The 22,914-nt window shown below is 40.5% G+C and overlaps 1 protein-coding gene across 11 annotated transcripts in view; it reads right to left on the bottom strand.

Moving 5' to 3' along the window:
- Positions 1-535: 535 nt before the first annotated feature.
- The window catches only part of EYA1 (EYA transcriptional coactivator and phosphatase 1), a 288,885-nt gene continuing 266,506 nt past the window's right edge, over positions 536-22,914 (bottom strand). For 9 of the 11 annotated variants that reach the window (XM_085605441.1, XM_085605440.1, XM_085605449.1 and 6 more), the window contains 2 exons: positions 20,831-20,931; positions 540-3,155 (listed from right to left, as the gene is read on the bottom strand). In XM_085605441.1, the coding sequence (XP_085461567.1) occupies positions 3,075-3,155; positions 20,831-20,931 (182 nt within the window). In that variant the 3' untranslated portion in view covers positions 540-3,074. Of the gene's footprint in view, positions 3,156-20,830; positions 20,932-22,914 lie in introns of all 11 variants that reach the window. The other 2 variants (XM_085605444.1, XM_085605446.1) reach the window with 2 other exon arrangements.

Genomic DNA, 22,914 nt, shown 5'->3' with positions numbered 1-22,914 from the left:
AAATCGCATTTTGAGAATCGCAAATGTCTTTTTGATACATATGCCCCTAGGTTCCCATAAATCAAATCTATGGTTGCTCTAAGTGTACCAGGGGATTTGTGACAACTGAAGAATATCCGAATTATAAGCAAAATGTTTCCAACATTTCTAAATGTTATGTCTCACCAGGGGCACTGACTACAAGGGCATACTGGTACATAGGTACACAGACTATAAGTAATTTTAAAAACACATCTTCAACAATCATTTATGACACTAAAGAGAAGCATACATAAGATGCAAGGCTACCGAGAAAGAAAACTGTGAACATGGTAGGAAAATGGAATGCTGAACAGATTTTGCTGTTCACATTTAATATATCTTGCGTATGGGGTTCCTGAGCCTCTCTCTAGAGACATAAGATGACCTCAAAATAAGAAAACTAAACATACATTTTGAGTAAAGAGAAAGGCCGATCACATTTTACAGCTAATGCATATTGGAAACAATTGATGTGTTTATAGCTAATGCATTTTAGTAACAATCAAGAAAAGTATTGTGTGATAATTCACAAATATTTTTTATTAATTTACACACAAACTGAATGAAGAAATATTATGTACATGTGTGGATGCAACACACTTTTTTCACAATAAGGCCAAGATAAATTGCTATTTGTGTATTTTTTCAGTCTCCTATTGACTATACATATTGTAAAAATGCAAAAAACCTAAATAATTGGTGATCTGCACAGTACTTTGAAGTGGTGAAATTAGTTGAGTCTTCCGGATGGAGTAAGAAATGCGCCACACTCAAAATTGACTATTCCAGCAGCAACATCAATAACTCACCACAGAAAGCAATAACCTTATTATTCCACTGCTTTCCCTTTGTAGCTGTGTGAACGCTATAATTGAACGTATATGCAAAATGGTTAAGAATTAGTGGAGGTGACTCATAGCTATTTTCATTAGCATTAAAACCAAGTTCAAAATTCAGGTACAACATCACATTCATAAAATACTTGACCACTGTTAGTAATCGATTTTCAAGTTTGTTAAAGACTTAATTTTACGTTTGAGGTTTGTCCTGTGGTGAGGAAGATACAGATTTATACATTGCAGTACCGTTCCAATTATATAATGCAATTCTACTCGTACAATTCTATTTTGGGGAATAGATAGAGGTGGGCAAGTCAACAAATTAACAGGGCGAGGTGAGTCAGAGCTGATCAAAGGGTCTGGCTTGGCTCTTAGAGCCCATGCACAAGTCGAGCCCTGAAAATGTTTGCCACATAGATCATGCAACAAACATTACATAAAACATGGTAAAATCTCTGCAAAATTTCAAAAAGTGGATTTTTTTAGCATGTGGAAGTTTTGAAATGAATACATCTCATTGTAGCACAGCACCAAAAAGTGCTTAATAAAAGTTTTAATTTTTAAACATGCCCTTTGAATAAGTTCTGCCCCTGTCCCACTTATGTGGTAATGCCATTGGTGAACTAAGAGGCAAGAGAGTTGTCATATGATCCCTGTATGTGCCCAGATTGTACTAGTGTATTAAATCAAACACAATAAGCTTTTGAAAAACCGGTTTGCTGAAGTTACGTATTTGAAGGTGCTTTCATATGCGATAGTAAAGAAAAAGGAGGACTGATTAAATAAATGATTTGTCTAAGACTACACAATTTGGATAAGTGGAAAGCTGAGATTCATCCAGGTTTTCTGGTTTCACTTTGTATAAATCAACAACAAAATGGGTACCTTAATGCTTTACTTTTACCTGTGTGTGCACGATGATAGAGCGAGGGTGGAAGGCCGAAGCCTTATGAAAGCTTGGTTCTTTATTGGCTCGATGTTCCAAGGGAACCTCAAGCTGAGCCAGAGTCCGGCTTCAGGCTTGAGCCTGGTTCAAGCTTTCAGCAGCTCGCCCACCTCTAGGAATGGGGAATGAAAGTACTAGTACAGTATATCTTCCTTTAAATAGGCTTTCTAATCTTCATCTCAGGAAAATCATTTATAGTAAAAAATATAAGTTCTATCATCAACATTTTCTCTGTAGGAAATGGTGTTTCTTCAAGGCCTGTTTCTTTTTTCAAGTAGCTATAGTACATCAGCTTTAATATAAAAACAAATTTGTCAAAGGGCTTCTCAACTGATTTGAGAGGTATGGTGGGACATCTTTAAACGATGCATTTTATCCAGAAGAAAAAACATTTTCAGAAGAACCAAAAGGAAATCATTATTGACATTTGACATCCATGATTTTGGTCTTAACAAATGCATCTTAAAAAACTTGTATCTACATATTTATACCTAACACTTTTTTAAGGCACAGCACAATATTGTGCACAAGTTGCCTCTTCCACTTCACCTAAAAGGCGTAATGCTCTTAACTAAACAATAAGTAAAAGAATGAGCAATTATTACAAATTTACACAAAGAATCTTCCTGTACATGATTGTCTCAGTGACGTACACATTTATTTTAAGTTAGGCTGCTTCAGACTTCTTTTCCTGGTGTGCTAAAAATCAGTCTATTGTTGCTGAGTGCCGGTGAAGGCCAATAAAAGCCAATATGTGCCATCTTGTTGAACTTCATTTAGTAGGAGTTAGAACTGTCTGTTCATAAATAATTGGGCGCGATAAACCAAAAAATAAATCTTCTTTACAACAACATTTAAAGAGATTGTTTTTTTCTTCTTTAAGTCTTAGTTTTCAGTGTGCAATCAGGCCTGCTGTGTTGAAGGACTTTTTCCTGCTTGGTAGGAATCCAAAAATACGGAGAGCATGTGCAGGTCCGTCCTTTCTTCACAGGTGTGAACCTTTTTCGGGGTTATTTGGTAAAGACAGGGCACTGAGTACTTCGCCTGCCTTGTTTTCTTCTGTTTCACAGTACTGGAGTCAACAGCTGTTCTGAAACGAAGCCCAGGCTCCTCCGTTTACTGAAAAGTCAAAGGTTAAGACAAATTGCAGCAGTATGTCAACATGCTATTCAAGTTCTATAGTCCAATGCTGACAGCAGACAAAGGGAGTACTGTACATAGTCCAGGGGCAGGAGGGGGTTATGTGGCTTCAAAGTGCTGCAAAGCTGCTATAAGTACTCCAATTCTAAGGCGTGATGTAGGGCCATGAGGTCAGAGTGGCTTGAGATCCTCCAAAAAGGCATAGAATGCTGTCAACACAAAACAGGAAAAAAACAATTAAATGGAGTTAGAAATCCAGACTACCAGTTCTATTAAAAGACAGACAAGTAGATGAAGACTGAGGTTCTGATTTGATAAACACAAAACCATTGACATTAAAAAAACAGAATGCAAGAGGGTGTTCCTCTTTGCAGGAAGAGGTGCAGCTGGATAAAGCATTGGAATGCCACATACAATAGTTTATAGTGAATTGTTACATGCTACAAACATCACCTAGGTGCTTGGCTCATCTTACACTTCGACTGTACAAGCACATATCAAGTGGGGAGAATGTCAGTGTTTCTATATATCATAGGGCATTGCCTCCACAATGTGTGTCTTCTTTGCTGCAAAAGACACCGGTGCTGTGTGCACTTTGGTGAAACACATTGGTATTACTGAAGTGAAGACGCGTGCTCTGTAACAGACTGGCCCATATTTACTATATTTAATCAATGGTGGAGTGCAAGAAAACTTGCAGAGTTGCATTGCAACAACAACAACAAAGAATTCAGCACCAGATTTAAAGACTTGCCCAGCCTCACGCTTACAATTGTTGTTTTGCGTGACACTTGGCTGTTCCTTATAGCCCAAACCCGACTCAACATGCCTACTTTAAGATTTTTTCTTGAGGAACAGCCTCTAATACAAATCCCTACATAAATATAATAGCATTGGGGTCAGCCACATACGATTTATATCTTTGCATAAAACACATGTGACATGTAAGTATATCAGCAATACATAGCCTGGATTCTTGTTTGCTCTGGTTTCATTTGACATAAAGATTTGGTGCAAAGCCAGGGCTGGCTTTTTTAGTTGATATAACTTTGAGCCAAACCCTAGGGTTGTTTACATTGTTCTTCCTCAGACATGCTCACTTTCCAAGAAATAACAAGCGGTGGACTGTCAGTCACAAAGCAGTTTTGGTGCTGCACGTTTGTCAACTTTCCTCTCCAAAGTCTTTCAAACTGGAAAATTGATCATTTCTGCAATTTGCATCACTTGGCATGGCAAACCCTGGTTTACTTCTTATGGGTCCTTTAATTGATCTGGATAAAAATGTGATGACACTGATCCAGCTCCTTCACATTCTCAGGGGAGCATTGCTTACATTTTCAGGGGGTGAAGCCCATGGAAATAAGGTAATCATTCTTGTCAAGGTACCTACTCTCCCACTCTGAAAGCATGCACGGAGGGGTACAGGCCACTGAGAGAGAGAGGGACCAGGGTCTATCACCAAAGCATTGGAGATATTCATCTTCGATGCAAGTAAGAATCCTTTTTAAAATCAGGCTGGGTGTCATGCACAAAATCTGTCTATGCAGATTGTGTCGTGTGAATGGAATTTGTGCATAAACACCACACAATTGCCTTTGGTATAAGGCGTGCATGCCTGCTGCAGAGGCTGGTAAACAGGTCTGCAGCACATAGGTATGGAGTGGTTGGTAAACATGCTACGTGTGTTGCAGCACTGCACTCAGCGGCATTCAAATACACTCTATGAAATTGTGCGCCCTTACAGCAAACGCTGGATTTCTTGTGCAATTGGACATCTGGCACTGGTTTCCAGGGGACCTCCAGGCATTACCACTGCAGGTCTTGGTAATTACCAGAGACGCTTGGAAGTGCGCAAAGACAAGTAAACTGATTGCTCTCGCTACACTGCCCTATAATGAGGAGTAAAATTACACCACAACTTGTGTAAGGATATATATTACAGCTAGATTTAGCCTGCCAAGGTGTAGGTGTATGTATGTGCTTTATTGCTTTTTATTACCAGCAATGAAAAAGGGATTTCCTTAAGGAGGACAGCTTGATGGTGTTGTTTGACGTGTCTGCAAGTAAGCACCGTGCATGTGGGCAGGGTGCCCTAGAGTCCAGAGAGATGGACAAGCAGAACGAGAGCAGATGAGCCCACGAAACATCCACATATAGAATGAATCCCCCGTACCTCATGATCAGCCAATAGCCATCAAAGCCTGCCAGAGGCATTGCTCAAGCACTCATTCTCTTAAGTCAATACTATCACCTTAAGAATGCTGGGAAGGTGGGCCACTGAGCTGAATGTGGTCTGAATCTCTGTAAGGTCGACTCAGCCTTCCATTCTTCTAAGGTGAATAAAACTAGCCCCATATACTAAATATGTGTAAGGTATGCTGTTTACAGATCTTCAAAATGGCAAAAGTTCGATATTTAGACACATTTTTAAAAATCGATTTTTGATTCAACACTTTTCTCTGAGACCACACTTAAACAGGCAGCATGAATGCAGCATTACAACAGCCCTGTATCCTTCCTTTCCTATTTCTTGAACTGTACTTTAATCTCCTGCTTTCTTGCTGTAATCTCGCTGGTCAATCTTAGAAAAACAAACGTGTATTATGGGCATCTCACTAGGCCGGGCCCATCTGGCAGCCCGGAGTGCCGTGGCTTTGGAGTGCTTGCTCAGGTGCAGGCCTGGGCGCTGGCAGATGGCTCTTTGCTGATAAAAGCCTCCTTAACCCTGTTTATTTTTCCAAGCCTTTCCAGTTTGACTGATAGATCGGAGTGCATTCTCTCACTCTAATGGACTTCCTCGCCCTTCTTTTCTTGTCTTCAAGGGTGCTGCCAGCTGTTTACCAATCAAAAAGGTATTTTTTAAAAACTGAGAATATTCCTTTATTTCTGGTAGAGTTTACTTTTGGTACATATCGAAGCTTAAACTCAGTATAACTGCGAAGTGATGGGAAACGTCAGACCTAAGAATGAGTTGTGCTGCAAAAGAAAGCCCTTTCCCATGGAAAATGCCCCACAATGACAAGTTAGCCTCAGAAATAATGTAAAAAGGGGCAGATTATAATAAGGTCCTTTAGGGTGGATTCTCGTCTTTGATGCACCCCAGAAGAATGATGGAAAACACCACAGACACCGGTATTCGTGGCTAGTCGCTTCCCAGCACCCCGGGCACCTAGCGTCTTTCATGTGACCCGCTCGGTTATGTGCACTGTGTTGGATGTCACAATCGGGCACAGTCAGCTCGCAAGGATCATAGGTTCATAGCAATCCTGCCACACCGACATTCACGAGGCAGGATTCCTCCTGTGAATCCTTACAACCCCATACAAAAGCAGAGGTGGAGTCAACAGAAACATCAGATTCCATCTTTGGTGCTCCACAATGTTCACACTGGAGTAACCCACATTCTAACGTGTCCAAGCAATGCTCCGCACAAGGTTTAAAACCACTCAGAATACCTTTTGCCTCTATTCTTTTGGACTGCTTTCTCTTTGTTTCCACTATAATTCGACAGCTATCTTCAATGGGTAAATAACAATATGTGGTGCTCAAGAAATACTTCAAAACCTATGATTATTTGGATTTATAGAGAAATTATAGACAATACTTTATTAATTTATGTCATAGGGACCTATGTGAAGCATCTGCAGTATGACACGGATATTGGAGGATTCCGGGGGTCGGGTTTGGAGCTCTAAATATTTCTATCCACCGTTGTCGGGAGTTTGTTTGTTTTACAGCGCGAACAGCACTACATGTCACACCAGAGGGCGCTGCTGATTTCTGCTGCTCGAGTAGACATTTTACTTGAGTTGAACATTCCTCAGCCCGAGCGGCAGATTTCTCAACATGAGCAGTTGCGACCTGCTGCGAGCGCCTTAATTGAGAAATTTCGCCAGGAGGAGGTCCAGTGCACGATTTATTCCCGCGAGTACTCACAAACTTAATGTTGGCGAGCCGCTTGAGAGAAAAAACTGTGCTCCTCCTTAGTTTGCGAGGTTTTTCATAACTCCACCAGTAGCGGTTCGTATAGGGCATGCTGCGGGCGGTGGGGTGTGGCAGGGGAGGGGCATGGTGGGGGGGGTAGCAAACACTCAGGTCTCATGAAGTCAAAAAGATAAATAGGTGATGTCAAGGAATAATTATGTGTGGGTGTGTATGGAAAGAGAAGGCTATTTCTGTATATGCATAGTGAAGCTCTTTCACTTTTACTCAGTGAGACCTTGACTTGAAACATGAGTCTATGTGTCAAAGGCTTCCCCCTCCATTTTAAATACTTTGCAAAGTACTAAGTATGAAACAAGGAGTGTGTTGCATACTGATACTCCCCCTGGAAACATACCTATTATATATCTGTGCTTCCTTGGAATTACTCCATATGTATTCCCCTGGTGGGAGTCACACCTGTACATGCTTGTGAATATCCACAAAGCTCCAACTTTGTAGGTGTTGGAAACATTTTACACACCCACTGCCTGCTCCTTCCCTATGATCGCCCTTATTCCCATCCCTCCTCACTACTACATATAATACTGCAGAGAATCGTTCATGTGACTTGTTAGAAATTGGGTCTCTAGTTGGCAGAGGTATGCACCCTTTCCAAGTAGAGACAATAATCCTAGTCATGGTAAGTCAGTTACACTCCATAAACCAACCTGTGCTCACCCACTGGTAGCTTGTCACAGAGAGGGCAGGTTTAACTTAGGAAGCAATTATGTATTTGTGCATCACTTAAAAACAGTAAAACTGCAAAATGGCACACCTGGATAGAAGAATAGTGCTTAATTGATTGAACAAAACAAGACCAAAGTGACAAATCCAATAGGTAGAACCGGAGATATGAATGTTTAAAGAGTATCTGAAAACATAGCGCTTAAAACCATTAAGCACCAACTGGGGACATCTTGTCATGCTTGACCGGGGTGAAAGTTCAGACTGACACGATAGAGCACAGGCCGGATTTGGAGACCAACCATGTCCTGATAAGAAAGTACGTTGGATGGAGGATGCATCCATGTCGAAGACCCAATGCGAGTAACAGAGGAGACAATGCTTTGCTGGATGTAGGTGGCACGTTGGTTCCGATCCACGCAGTTGGAGATGTGCCATTGGCAAACCTTTTACGATGAAGGCAATGCATCATCGTTGAGCCGTACAGCTAGCGATATGATGTCTTTGTCCTCACTGGTGATGTATCAGCGTCAAGGGGAGATGAGTCAGTTCTGCCCCGTACAATAACAGCAATGCGTTGATTCTGCAGCAAAACAGCCAGAAAACCCACTTCCAAGGGTACATTACTGGATTGGCACCACTTGGCAGGGCAGGAGTTGGCAGAGTCTACAGGCTGTGTGCACGGTTGTTGGAAGCCTTTGATGTTCCTGAAACTTCAGAACAGGAGGCAAGCCATCAGGTCACTTTGGTTTTGGGAATGTAGAGATGCAGGTCAAGTCCTTCTCACTCCCAGGCAAGGAGGAGAGCAGGCAGTAGGGCAGGCACAGCAAAGCAGGAGTCAAGCAAAGTCCAGCAGAGTTCAGCAGAGTGACAGCCCTTTCAGTAGCACAGCAGTCCTTCATCCTGGCAGAATGACCTTAGGCCCAGAAGTGTACTGAGTTGGTGGTGCCAGGGGCCCAGTACTTGTACCTTGTTGTGCTTTTAAAGTGGGGGAGACTTCAAAGAGATCCCTTTGAAGTGCACAAGGTTCCTGCCCTTACTGCCCAGGCTCCAAACTCACTCCAGAGGCGTTATGCAGCTCTTTGTGTGGGGACAGGCACAGCACATTTAGGTGCATGTTTCAGCTCCTCCCTCCCATCCTGCCCAGGATGACCCATCAGGCTGTTAATGGCTCATCAGGATGTGGATGTCCTATCAGGCTCACCTAAGCTCTCTTTATGTGTCGCTGTCTAGAAGGAATGCACAAAGCCCTGTTGTCACCTACACCAGACGTGCATCCAGAGACAGACAGAGGCACACAATGAATAAAGTAAGAACATGCTAACTTTCTGGTTCAAAAACTGGGGTGATAGGCCCAAAGGACCAGAACCAGGTGGGCCGTACTAAATTGAATACAAAAAGGAGAACCTGGATCCGTTTGACGTTATGCTCTTATTATTTTTGAGCAACAAACAGACCACTATCTTTTCTGTTTGAATGGAATTCTTATTAAACCATTCCTTTCTTTGCAATTGTTTATATTTACCAAAAAGATTTTAGTTGCATGAGAAGTGAAGAGACACATATTTTTCAAATTAACATAAAAAACATGAAAAATACGTATGATAATTCACAATAGACAGTGCATGAAATACTTATATACAAACACATTTATATACAATAACACTGATCTTTTGCATCATAACATCAGAAACTAGAATACTCTTATCACTATCTTGTTTTTGGGGCCAAACATGTGCCAAACACGGGAAAATGTTTAGAGTGTGTACATGGGGCATACAATTCAATACAAATCCCTTGCGTCACAACAACTTTATTCAAATTCCTCCATGTTGAAAAAAAGTGTTTCAAGACCCAGTCCTCTGGTACCAGGACTCTCATCAGGGCTTCATGTTAATTGTCAGCAATTTCTGATTGCCTGACTCTCGGATAGAGCTGCTGCTCTGACTCCTATTGGCGTGGTAACCAGAATCTCTCAACGGAAATTACTGCAGTGCGCTTCGTAATATAGCTAGCTGACAGTGAAGTTGCGGTTCATATTGGATATAGAATATGGTTGTGCTCAGACTTAAAAACAGGATGCAATGGTTACAAAAATAGACGCCTGCCTATGAGCAACCCGGGAACGTTTGAAAGAAATTCCCCCTAGCATATATTACAAAGCGCACTGCAGCAATTTCCGTTCTAGTTATACATCATTGCTGCATGTGAACTATGTTTAGTTGATGCATATTTTCAATATTATAGATACCCCTGACGAAGGTCACAGAAGACCGAAATGCATTGGGTGAATTTTATGATGGCTTGGTGGAATCGAGTTTTTCAACATGCTTGTGAATAGGCCCGGACGGGCAATTCCTATGCAATTAAAATGCAAGAAATTCTGAAATCTCGTGCCCTTGACGTGACAGCCAAGTACTTCTAATCATGGAAATAAAAAGGATTGAAATATTGAAAGATTGCTGATTATGTGTATTAATTGGATTATTAATTGTTTACAAGGCTGTGCAACTCGTTTGTGACTCGCAAGGTGCAAGTCACAACTTTCGGATGAGTTTAAAACTGCACCCACAGGCTCTAACTTGGGAGGCCTTGACCATGTTTAAAGGACTACTGAAGTAGGTGAGCACAATCAGTGCTGGAGGCCCACTAGTACCATTTACTTTGCAGGCCCTGGGCACAGGTAGTGCACTTTACTAGGGACTTATAAGTAAATTAAATATGCCAATTCAGGATAAGCTAATGGCACCATATTTTAGGGACAGAGCACATTCAGTTTAGCACTGGTAAGCAGTGATAAATTGCCAAAAATCCTTAAGCCAGCAAAACTTAAGTCAGTAAAACAGGAAGTCAGAAGGCAAAAAGTCAGGGGGAACCATGCAGAGGTTGCTAGGTCTAACATGACTGGAGTTCCAATGAAGTAAGCGCTACTTGTAGACGACAAATGTTCAAATTGTAATTCTGTGAATCAGACTTTGAAAACTGCAAAATCAAATTCAGCTTTTTGTACATCTACTTCGAACTCTTATGTATAAATTATTTGTAAATTTGACCCAAAGTGCTCTGTTCAACTATGTGGTGATCTGTGAATTGTTTCTTCCAAATTCGAGCACCCAAATCTTTCTACAGCAAAAACACCTTTTGATATTTTTTTAATATAAAAAGGTACAAGTCTGTGATCCTGTAAACAAAACTGAAAAATATCCCTCTAGACCTATATTTCTTTTGCTTAGCAATTAATTTCTTGTGGGTACCACATAAGGAAGAGACAACCAATTGTATATTTACATTTCAACTAGTGAGTTAATTTTTTAATATTGTTTTTAAGATAGTTTGCTTATTTATATACATTTTTACTTGTTTATATACATTTTTTCTCAAATAAACATCGGATTGTTTTGTTATTCCCAAACACAATATATACAGTGATATTTTGAATTGTTCTGTGCTCATTCAATTTTATCAACACAATGTTTAGAGTTATAAGCTAAAACCTCTCTCCTATGATTTGAGAGAAATCCCCACAGTAATCACTCCTCTGTTCATACCACATGCATTTCACTATCATACGACACATTCACACTACACCCCAGATATGCACCAACGATGTTGCTGGACTAGCCAGGACTGGGCCAGGTGCTCGACCCTTTAATTATGATGCAAAGAAACTGGGGTGTGACACTCTGTCTGGTCGACGCACGTTTCGGTGGATCTAATTTCTTTTCTTGCCACCTTCTTCAGGACCTTTTGTTTGCGCGTTTATCGCGGGCAAAGATGAGGGGATTGTTATTCTGTAAAACAATTGGATAGTATCAAAACATAATTTCATACATTGTTTATGTGTCCCACAGGAGAATGCTACATTTATTCTCCAATATATACAATTAAAAACCAAGAATTAGCACTTCTGTCAAGTTTACAAACGTGCCTTTACTTACATAGCTCTCTGCAAATTTCAAGAAAGTGTATAGTGGTAGATCGGAGAGTAGCAAAGATAGATAAGAGCAATATGTACTACAGATAAACTCCATTTTATCAAAGAGCGTTTTTTCTCTCTACGGTCCTGTGTCCTATTGACTGGTATTCTCTATTTTTCGTTTATCAGATCTCACTGAGATTACTCCATTATGTTATTTCTCAATCGTGGGCATAAAAAGGGGAACTCGAAACTACCTGTTGTGTACTGATATACACGTAGTGACAGTCTTCCTCTCGGTTAGTATTACTGATGTCGTTCTTCTTCTTTCCCAATTATGGTCAATGCTGCAAGAAGATTTCATATTGTTATTACACCTTCTGCTTTCTCTATAAGAACGCTCCCTATTCCGCTTGTGAGTTTTATATCTATATTACGTGTACCTTTGTCGGTCCGGGTTGCGATCCTAGGAGTCAGTTTCGCATATCTTCATGAGTTTATATGTTCTCTTTTTTCCCTTCCATATTTTCAAGCCTTTCTTTCAATATTGGTGACTCACCAGCCCTTAAGAACTATTCTCGGTGCTGTATAGTCTGGTTAAAATTTAGAAAAAGGTAATTAGCAATTTTCGATCTTATTATTACACATACAGCGTGATTTGATTTTCGTATAATTACCTACTTAGTCTTTATTGTAAACAGCAAGGTATTACTTCTTTCCGTTTCTTTGTTATTTGGATAGTTGCATTATCCTGTAAGGGGATGGCTGGGACCAATCTTGTTTTGGGCTCTGGTAAATGAAAATGATTTTTTTAGTATATGCACGCTGAGGAACTAGGACGCGTGTTAGGGCGACTTCATATTGATTGTTTTCCCCAGTATTACCATAAAGGTCTCATTACCGTGTCTCACTGGTCTCTATGACCATCTTTTTTTAATATAAGCTAACCATACAGAATTGTAAATCCTGTGCGCTCTCATCGCTATTATTTCCCCCCACTAAAAATCTTTATATGCGGTAGGGGTTCCTAGTTTCCTAAGGTACTGAGTCTAAAAGGGTAAGCTTAAATCTCACAGACTGCCAAGGTTGCTGGAGTTTCATGACGCAGTACCTTACCTCTCGACGGTTTCGTATTCTCCTTCGGCGGCTTGATAAACAGACTCCGGCCTCCAATGTAGTGGCCGTAAAATCCTTCCCTTTTTAAACAGTGCTGGCTTTCTGATTGCGGGCAGCTGCGATCTGTGATCACGTGTTCTCCTGCGTGCCATTGTATGTATCGCTCAGAATACCTTTGTTACCGTGGGTTCCATCTTGGAAAGGTAATCACTAAGATTACCTACATGAGACGAATCATTTATTGGACCCGTTATGTACTTGGGATTGTCTTTTTATTACGATTACACCGGGGATTTATCGTATAGCTTGTTTCATTTATGCGCACCAATTTGTAGCAACTAATGCATTCCATTGATGGTCATGTATTATCAGAAAACTTCGCCGCCATTATGGATCGGGTCATACACCGCTGTGGTGTGAAATCACGTGTTCTCTTTCGTGCCATTGTGTTTCTCACTCATAATCCCTTCGTTACTATGGGTTTCATCTTGAAAAGGTAATCACTGAGATTACCTACATGACGCGAATCATTTATTGGACCCGTTATGCAATTGGGATTGTTTTTTTGTATTTTTGTACTACGATTTCCCCGGAAATTTATCCTGTACTATGTATCATATATACGCACGAATATCTAGCAACTAATGTATACTCGGTATGACTCGGTATGTGTCTTGTTTTATAACTGCCAATAATAGCTTATATCCCCGATTCCCCGAGGCACTGATAGTGAGGTATGTATCGTTTGGCCATTTTACTGTTTGATGGATGTCACAAGGTTTCTTTGCGCATCTTTTGTGCATTGTAATCTGCCACCTTTTTAATGCGGGGCCTATCGTTACTGTTCAGCCTGTTGGCCTGCTGGGCCATTATCAGGCGTATTTAGGCATGGTAGTTATTACGCTAGACGTGAACGGCATCTTCCCAACATATGCGATCTGATCATTCCGCCCAATGTATTATAAATGTGTGTCAATCCTATGTAGGGGTGTTCGGACAGTCTGGCTCCTGATGCAAAATGCCATGCTTTCCTAAAGAGGGAGAACAATAGTCAGAAAAATCCTTGTTGTCTAAGATCTAAAAACTCCACAGAGTTTTACCAATGTGCAGTTTAGTATAGTATTCTGAAGGGGGTTTTCTGCATATTATTTCTTTTGCCCCGAATTCGTATAAGCACTATGTGTAGTATGGTCAAATTTCGTATAGTATAACATGGATTGTAATCTATACTATCCATAGTAGTTTTATACACTCTCATAGACATATACAGAAGATGGGAATTGTCTGTACAGACCTTATCTTGTGTGCCACAATATTTCTTCGTTGAGACCCGTTTTAACTGTATCTAAGGTATAGATCCAGTAGGTCTCTCGTGTTTTTCTGACATCTTGTATGTCTTTTCCTGCAATATGTTTGACTTTTTCTAATATTAACCATCTTAGTTCTTTTTCACTATGTTGGAAGTCAATGCAATGCTGTACCATTGGGCTTAGTAGTTTTTTAGTTCTGATGGCAGATCTATGCTCACTATATCGTATTCTGAACTCTCGGCCCGTCTCGCCTACATAGCCTAAGGCACAGGGACATAGTATAAGATATACCAAATTCTGGCTTTTGCAATTAGTGAAGTCACGTAATTTGCCTCTCTTACCTTGATATTGCCAGAATTCAGTTACGATAGCACTGTCACATGCCACACACGTGCCACATTTGTGGTTACCCAAGATCTGTGGTCCTATCAAGGTAGTTTGTGAATTTGACTGTTGTCGTCTGGGCCTAGTATGCACCAGGCTGTCCCTCAGGTTCCGATTCCTACGGAATGCAAGGATGGGTTTTTGAATAGTCTCAGATCCTTCCCCGGTATTTAAAATATGCCAATTTTTGTTTAAGACCTTTTTTATTTTGAAGTTTAAGGTCGAATGATTCACGACGCATACCAACTTGTCATTCTTTGGGCGAGAATTCCCTGCCAATAGGGCATCCCGATTGTAATAACGTGCCCTTTTATATGCTGTTCTAATCAACCGTTTGGGGTAGCCTCGTGCGAGCAGTCTTTGTTTGAGGTCTTCTCCATGTTTGTCAAAGTCCTTAATGTTTGAACAGTTACGCCTAATGCGTAGAAACTCTCCAAACGGGATAGAATCCTTTTGACAGTTAGGATGATAACTGGTGTGTGTTAGTATGGTATTTTTGGAGGTAGGTTTTCTAAAGAAACCGACTGAGATCCTGCCTTCCTCTTCCTGTATTGTAATGTCTAGAAACTCAACTGATGTGGTGCTGATGTTACTAGTGAATTTCAGATTTTTATCACTGGCATTCAGCCAGTTGATGAACATGTCTAGAGTCTCTTTATCTCCACGCCAAATAAAGAAAATATCATCGATGAATCTGTGCCATTGACTGACATTCTCGTAGAAAGGGGCAATTTCATTGAAGATATGTTTAAGTTCGTACTCCCCCATGTATATATTGGCCACACTTGGGGCACATGATGCCCCCGTGCTGGTACCTTTAGTTTGTTGATATAGGTCCCCTCTGAACTCAAAGTAATTGTTTTTAAGCACTATTTCCAAGCATTCAATTATAAACTCGTTAGGTCTTTCTCCTGGAGATCTTTCTAGGAGTGTTTTCACCGCTTCTATTGCCTCTTGTTGCGGTATATTTGTGTATAGCGCTTCGATGTCTAAGGTGACCAAAATTTCATTATTGGGGTCATAGGGTACGTTCTCCAATTTTTTGATGATATCCCCTGTGTCTTTGATATAAGATTTATATTGGGTGGTAAGAGGACATAGAAACTTGTCCACATACTTGGACAGTGGTTCTGTCGAGGAATTAATTGAAGAAACTATTGGACGTAAGGGTGGATCTTGAATGTCCTTGTGTGTTTTAGGCACACCGTATAATGCTGGAATTACTGCATTCATTTTGTTCAAGAATAGATATTCTTTCTCACATATGGCTTCTTCCTCGTAGGCTTTACTAGTCGTGTGGTCAATGGTTTCTTTCAATTTTGTGATGGCTCCTGATTTTATAGGTTTATAGTGCTCAGCCACATTTAACATTTGATAGATTTTTTCTTCATATTTCTTGGTGTCCATAAGGACTATGCCTCCCCCTTTATCACAGGGCTTTATGGTAAGCTCCGGTGTATTTTGCAATTCCAGGAGCGCCTTGCTCTCTCCGGCTGTCAAATTTGATTTACTGTGGTGGTTGTATTTCAGTAATTTATTCATATCATTAAGGACAGATTTCTCAAAAATGGATACTTCAGCACCCACCATTTCCAGAGTAGGTGTAAAAGTGGATTTCAATTTGCATCCTGAGAGGTTTGCTTCTGGCTCACTTTCTTCTCTACCCATGAAGAACTTATTAAGGCGAATTTTCCTAAAGAAGGAAAAAATGTCTTGCATAAGTTTGAACCTATTACAGTGTGTGTTGGGTACGAAGGATAGTCCTCTGCTTAGGACAGCTGTTTCCTCTGGCTTTAACATATGTGTTGAGATGTTAAAAATGGGTATAGTGTCTGTTCCAGATTTGGCCCTCAATTCCTCCAGTATTGCTGGTTTCTGGTCCTCATGTACATCTGAGGAGGTTGAGGGTCCATAGACTGGTATCCTCTCCTGTCCGACTTCGTATAACGGAATCTGTTCCGTCCCCGACCTCTCCCTAAAAAAGGTTGGGGGGCTTGATAGTATGATTGATAATCGCCTCCTCTTCCTCTATAGGATCGTTGGCCTTGAGGAGTGTCCTCATAGTTATTGGGGGCATCCCCTTCCGATTCTGAAGAGTTCGTGTCTGAGAAAGTGACCACTTTTCTCTTGTTGTACTGTCCATATGTGTTAGGGTTGCTTTCGTTTTGCCACTCTTGATAGTAGTTGGCTCTAAGGTACGGGTATGCCTTTTCTTGCGTAAACCATTTAATATCTTTCTTAAGTTTTTCAGTTTTCTTTTTTAAGATATATTCCTCAAAGTCATGTAGGTCGGCATTGATACTATCTAGTTTTAACTTAGCCTCATCTAAAGCTGTATTGTTCTTGAGTTTGTCTTCTAATTCTTGGATTTGTATATTTAGGGCTGCCACTAATTCCTTCGCTGTCTCGATAATTAGGATCATCCAATCCCTTGAACATCTATTGCTTATATGGGACCATCTCTCTAGAAATTTCCGTAGCTCCACAAATAATGTTGGAGTGTTGCGGACTCGTAGGCCAGATGGAATAACTCCCGTGACTTCACTAATTGCAAAAGCCAGAATTTGGTATATCTTATACTATGTCCCTGTGCCTTAGGCTATGTAGGCGAGACGGGCCGAGAGTTCAGAATACGATATAGTGAGCATAGATCTGCCATCAGAACTAAAAAACTACTAAGCCCAATGGTACAGCATTGCATTGACTTCCAACATAGTGAAAAAGAACTAAGATGGTTAATATTAGAAAAAGTCAAACATATTGCAGGAAAAGACATACAAGATGTCAGAAAAACACGAGAGACCTACTGGATCTATACCTTAGATACAGTTAAAACGGGTCTCAACGAAGAAATATTGTGGCACACAAGATAAGGTCTGTACAGACAATTCCCATCTTCTGTATATGTCTATGAGAGTGTATAAAACTACTATGGATAGTATAGATTACAATCCATGTTATACTATACGAAATTTGACCATACTACACATAGTGCTTATACGAATTCGGGGCAAAAGAAATAATATGCAGAAAACCCCCTTCAGAATACTATACTAAACTGCACATTGGTAAAACTCTGTGGAGTTTTTAGATCTTAGACAACAAGGATTTTTCTGACTATTGTTCTCCCTCTTTAGGAAAGCATGGCATTTTGCATCAGGAGCCAGACTGTCCGAACACCCCTACATAGGATTGACACACATTTATAATACATTGGGCGGAATGATCAGATTGCATATGTTGGGAAGATGCCGTTCACGTCTAGCGTAATAACTACCATGCCTAAATACGCCTGATAATGGCCCAGCAGGCCAACAGGCTGAACAGTAACGATAGGCCCCGCATTAAAAAGGTGGCAGATTACAATGCACAAAAGATGCGCAAAGAAACCTTGTGACATCCATCAAACAGTAAAATGGCCAAACGATACATACCTCACTATCAGTGCCTCGGGGAATCGGGGATATAAGCTATTATTGGCAGTTATAAAACAAGACACATACCGAGTCATACCGAGTATACATTAGTTGCTAGATATTCGTGCGTATATATGATACATAGTACAGGATAGATTTCCGGGGAAATCGTAGTACAAAAATACAAAAAAACAAAAAAACAATCCCAATTGCATAACGGGTCCAATAAATGATTGGCGTCATGTAGGTAATCTCAGTGATTACCTTTTCAAGATGAAACCCATAGTAACGAAGGGATTATGAGTGAGAAACACAATGGCACGAAAGAGAACACGTGATTTCACACCACAGCGGTGTATGACCCGATCCATAATGGCGGCGAAGTTTTCTGATAATACATGACCATCAATGGAATGCATTAGTTGCTACAAATTGGTGAGCAATAATGAAACAAGCTATACGATAAAATCCCGGTGTAATCGTAATAAAAAGACAATCCCAAGTACATAACGGGTCCAATAAATGATTCGTCTCATGGAGGTAATCTTAGTGATTACCTTTCCAAGATGGAACCCACGGTAACAAAGGTATTCTGAGCGATACATACAATGGCACGCAGGAGAACACGTGATCACAGATCGCAGCTGCCCGCAATCAGAAAGCCAGCACTGTTTAAAAAGGGAAGGATTTTACGGCCACTACATTGGAGGCCGGAATCTGTTTATCAAGCCGCCGAAGGAGAATACGAAACCGCCGAGAGGTAAGGTACTGCGTCATGAAACTCCAGCAACCTTGGCAGTCTGTGAGATTTAAGCTTACCCTTTTAGACTCAGTACCTTAGGAAACTAGGAACCCCTACCGCATATAAAGATTTTTAGTGGGGGGAAATAATAGCGATGAGAGCGCACAGGATTTACAATTCTGTATGGTTAGCTTATATTAAAAAAAGATGGTCATAGAGACCAGTGAGACACGGTAATGAGACCTTTATGGTAATACTGGGGAAAACAATCAATATGAAGTCGCCCTAACACGCGTCCTAGTTCCTCAGCGTGCATATACTAAAAAAATCCTTTTCATTTACCAGAGCCCAAAACAAGATTGGTCCCAGCCATCCCCTTACAGGATAATGCAACTATCCAAATAACAAAGAAACGGAAAGAAGTAATACCTTGCTGTTTACAATAAAGACTAAGTAGGTAATTATACGAAAATCAAATCACGCTGTATGTGTAATAATAAGATCAAAAATTGCTAATTACCTTTTTCTAAATTTTAACCAGACTATACAGCACCGAGAATAGTTCTTAAGGGCTGGTGAGTCACCAATATTGAAAGAAAGGCTTGAAAATATGGAAGGGAAAAAAGAGAACATATAAACTCATGAAGATATGCGAAACTGACTCCTAGGATCGCAACCCGGACCGACAAAGGTACACGTAATATAGATATAAAACTCACAAGCGGAATATAGAGAAAGCAGAAGGTGTAATAACAATATGAAATCTTCTTGCAGCATTGACCATAATTGGGAAAGAAGAAGAACGACATCAGTAATACTAACCGAGAGGAAGACTGTCACTACGTGTATATCAGTACACAACAGGTAGTTTCGAGTTCCCCTTTTTATGCCCACGATTGAGAAATAACATAATGGAGTAATCTCAGTGAGATCTGATAAACGAAAAATAGAGAATACCAGTCAATAGGACACAGGACCGTAGAGAGAAAAAACGCTCTTTGATAAAATGGAGTTTATCTGTAGTACATATTGCTCTTATCTATCTTTGCTACTCTCCGATCTACCACTATACACTTTCTTGAAATTTGCAGAGAGCTATGTAAGTAAAGGCACGTTTGTAAACTTGACAGAAGTGCTAATTCTTGGTTTTTAATTGTATATATTGGAGAATAAATGTAGCATTCTCCTGTGGGACACATAAACAATGTATGAAATTATGTTTTGATACTATCCAATTGTTTTACAGAATAACAATCCCCTCATCTTTGCCCGCGATAAACGCGCAAACAAAAGGTCCTGAAGAAGGTGGCAAGAAAAGAAATTAGATCCACCGAAACGTGCGTCGACCAGACAGAGTGTCACACCCCAGTTTCTTTGCATCATAATTAAAGGGTCGAGCACCTGGCCCAGTCCTGGCTAGTCCAGCAACATCGTTGGTGCATATCTGGGGTGTAGTGTGAATGTGTCGTATGATAGTGAAATGCATGTGGTATGAACAGAGGAGTGATTGCTGTGGGGATTTCTCTCAAATCATAGGAGAGAGGTTTTAGCTTATAACTCTAAACATTGTGTTGATAAAATTGAATGAGCACAGAACAATTCAAAATATCACTGTATATATTGTGTTTGGGAATAACAAAACAATCCGATGTTTATTTGAGAAAAAATGTATATAAACAAGTAAAAATGTATATAAATAAGCAAAATATCTTAAAAACAATATAAAAAAATAAACTCACTAGTTGAAATGTAAATATACAATTGGTTGTCTCTTCCTTATGTGGTACCCACAAGAAATTAATTGCTAAGCAAAAGAAATATAGGTCTAGAGGGATATTTTTCAGTTTTGTTTACAGTATTTTCCCCCTGATCCCTGACCTAAAATAGAACCTTTAAGGGGGTGACCTTTCTCTAATTGATCAAGTCTGTGATCCTTTCTTAGTAAATAAAATGGACTTCAAAAGTATCAAGGCAGTCAGCACAGAGGGAGTGTCTGTCAGCTGGATAATAAAGCATGAAGCATGCATCAATAAAAAAAAAGATTGAAAGCAACAAAAAGATACATGGGTAATAAAAGCATAGCCCCGTCTTAACTCAAACACAGCCTGGGTTGAGCTTATCAAGCCACCGACATGTAAGATGCTGATAGGTCTCTAAGATATCAGCAATGGGAATGTTTATGAAAATATATACAGAATCCATATCAGTCCAGATTATTTGAATATTTTGTTAATTTTGAAAAGTGGCTCGATTTTCACCATCAGTGACTTGACAGAGACAAGCCCACATCACAACTAAAATAAGACAACCTAAGACAAGAAAGAACAATTACCTTTTTTGCTCCCTGTTCTTCTTCCACACCATCGCCTACAACAACGTAAACCACTTTTCTTCCAAATCTTTGAATTATTCGTTCAAAGCAACTTTCCTTTCCTGGAAGAAAAAAAAATTACAATTTAAAAGGACAGTCCATTTAACTGGTGGAAACTTGCAGACACTTGTAGATTTCTGCATTGTATGGTTGATTATTCGCTTTGTCAGATCTGTTAGCCTCCATGCAAAATTCACTAACTCTCTTGCCTTGACTTATTTTCTTGCTAGGGATAAAAATACCAAATACATGTTCATCATTAAAGATCTCAGTGTTTTGTGCACCTTCAATTTTGTTTGACAGCAAGCCATTAACCATACAATCCCATAGGCATTTGGTGCAAGCAGTTGTAGCCAAGTCCAATTTTTGACATGTATGTGCCATTTTGGTACAATTCATAATATATTTTTTTAGTATAGCATTCTATACTGCACTTCTGCCATTTCTAAGCAATGTAAATAGGAGATGTTACTATTACTTAATGAAGGTATTCAATGTACCTACCTTTGGGAGTAGGGACGCCTGAACTGGCTTTGCTGGGATGCAAGCTCATGGCCTGCTGATAACCGCTTTGCTCCAAAAGCCAAGGTTCAGCACATTGAGCTATACCTGTGGCTTAATTCACTCTCATCAGATTGGCTGACCAATGTTTCCCTTAACTCAATTCCTTTTTCTGGAAAATGGATTTTAATTTGTAATGTTGAGAAAAATGCATGAAGCTTCCCAGCACTCTACACTTCTTCTGATTCAGAAGAGCCATGGACTCTCTGGAGTCCTAGAAAGGCCATGAGCGCTAGGCAGGTTATCACAGAGCCTAAGGGCGACCCCCATCCCTTGGAATGTCATGGCCTTCTTCAGCAACAGTCAGCCAATGGGCACACTATCTGAACATCTAAGCATGCTTCAAGTAGGCATCCACTGCAGTGTGCATGCATCTGAAACTTATGCAAGATGCTATACAGAAGAAATTGATAGCACCAGCCATTCCTTAGGCATGTGTTCATTGTTCAGGTACACATTAGTTTGGATACTTATACTGAGTAATGAGCTTCATGCTAGCTTTTAAAGGGTAGTATGTTTTCCCAATCTTCCACTTTGTGGTCTAGTGGAATGTAATTGCCAACTTATTCCACTTGCTGCCAAACATTTATTTTTTATTAAGGATAATTTCACAGTTTGTAACAACTGAGTCTACACACACACATTCTTTTAATCAGGAGAGGATGTGGTCTTACGGCTAGAGCGTTCGACCGCGAAGCTGGGGAATGGGGTTCGAGTCTTGGCAACTAGTTGGCTGGCCACCTAATCAGAGACTCGGCGACAGAAAAGGCTCCAATCATCGTGAAACTTGCACCTGAACTTTGCTTGCTGTGAGTCCAGCCCCCAAAAGTGGTGCCACCCCAATACTGTAACCTTGGAAGAGGGCTTGAAGGTGCTCTGCCAGCACAGCTGTGGTTTTTGGGCAGAAGTGATGCAGTGTGATGCATCACCTTGCACCTCTACATCGGAACCACCCCTGCGTGATGCATCCCCAACGCAGGGCCCTGCAGCTATTCGGAACCGCCACTTCATGATGCATCCTTAATGCAGGTCCTTGCATTGCAGATCCACAACTCCTCGAACCGAAACTGTGTGATGCATCCTCGACACAGGACCTCACATCAGGGTCCCACAGCCACCTGCAATCACCGCTGAATGGTGCATTCATGATGCAGGACCTTGCATCGCAGCCCACAGCCCATCAGAACCAACGCTGAGCGACACATCCTCAATGTGGGATCTTGCAGTGTTCCACAACCAGCATTTAAGGGACTTGGTTCAGTGGCCTAAGTTGGTCACTGTATCCGGCCCATGCTCAATCGTGGTTGGCTTAAACTTGGAACTTTGTCCCCGTCCAGTGCGACCCGATAACCACAGTTGTCACTTTATGCTTTTAGACACTATTTTAACCTACATTTTCTAAATTGCATATCTCCTGTCCTACTGATTGGATTTTTGTTGTTTGGGTGTGAAACAATTTATTACATTTTATTCTATGTTTCTAA

This window comes from Triturus cristatus, chromosome 5_1, assembly GCF_964204655.1.
Source record: "Triturus cristatus chromosome 5_1, aTriCri1.1, whole genome shotgun sequence".
NCBI classification, from domain to species: Eukaryota; Metazoa; Chordata; class Amphibia; order Caudata; family Salamandridae; genus Triturus; species Triturus cristatus.
Note: the sequence above shows the minus strand (reverse complement) of the source record. Positions and strands in the feature narration are given on the sequence as shown.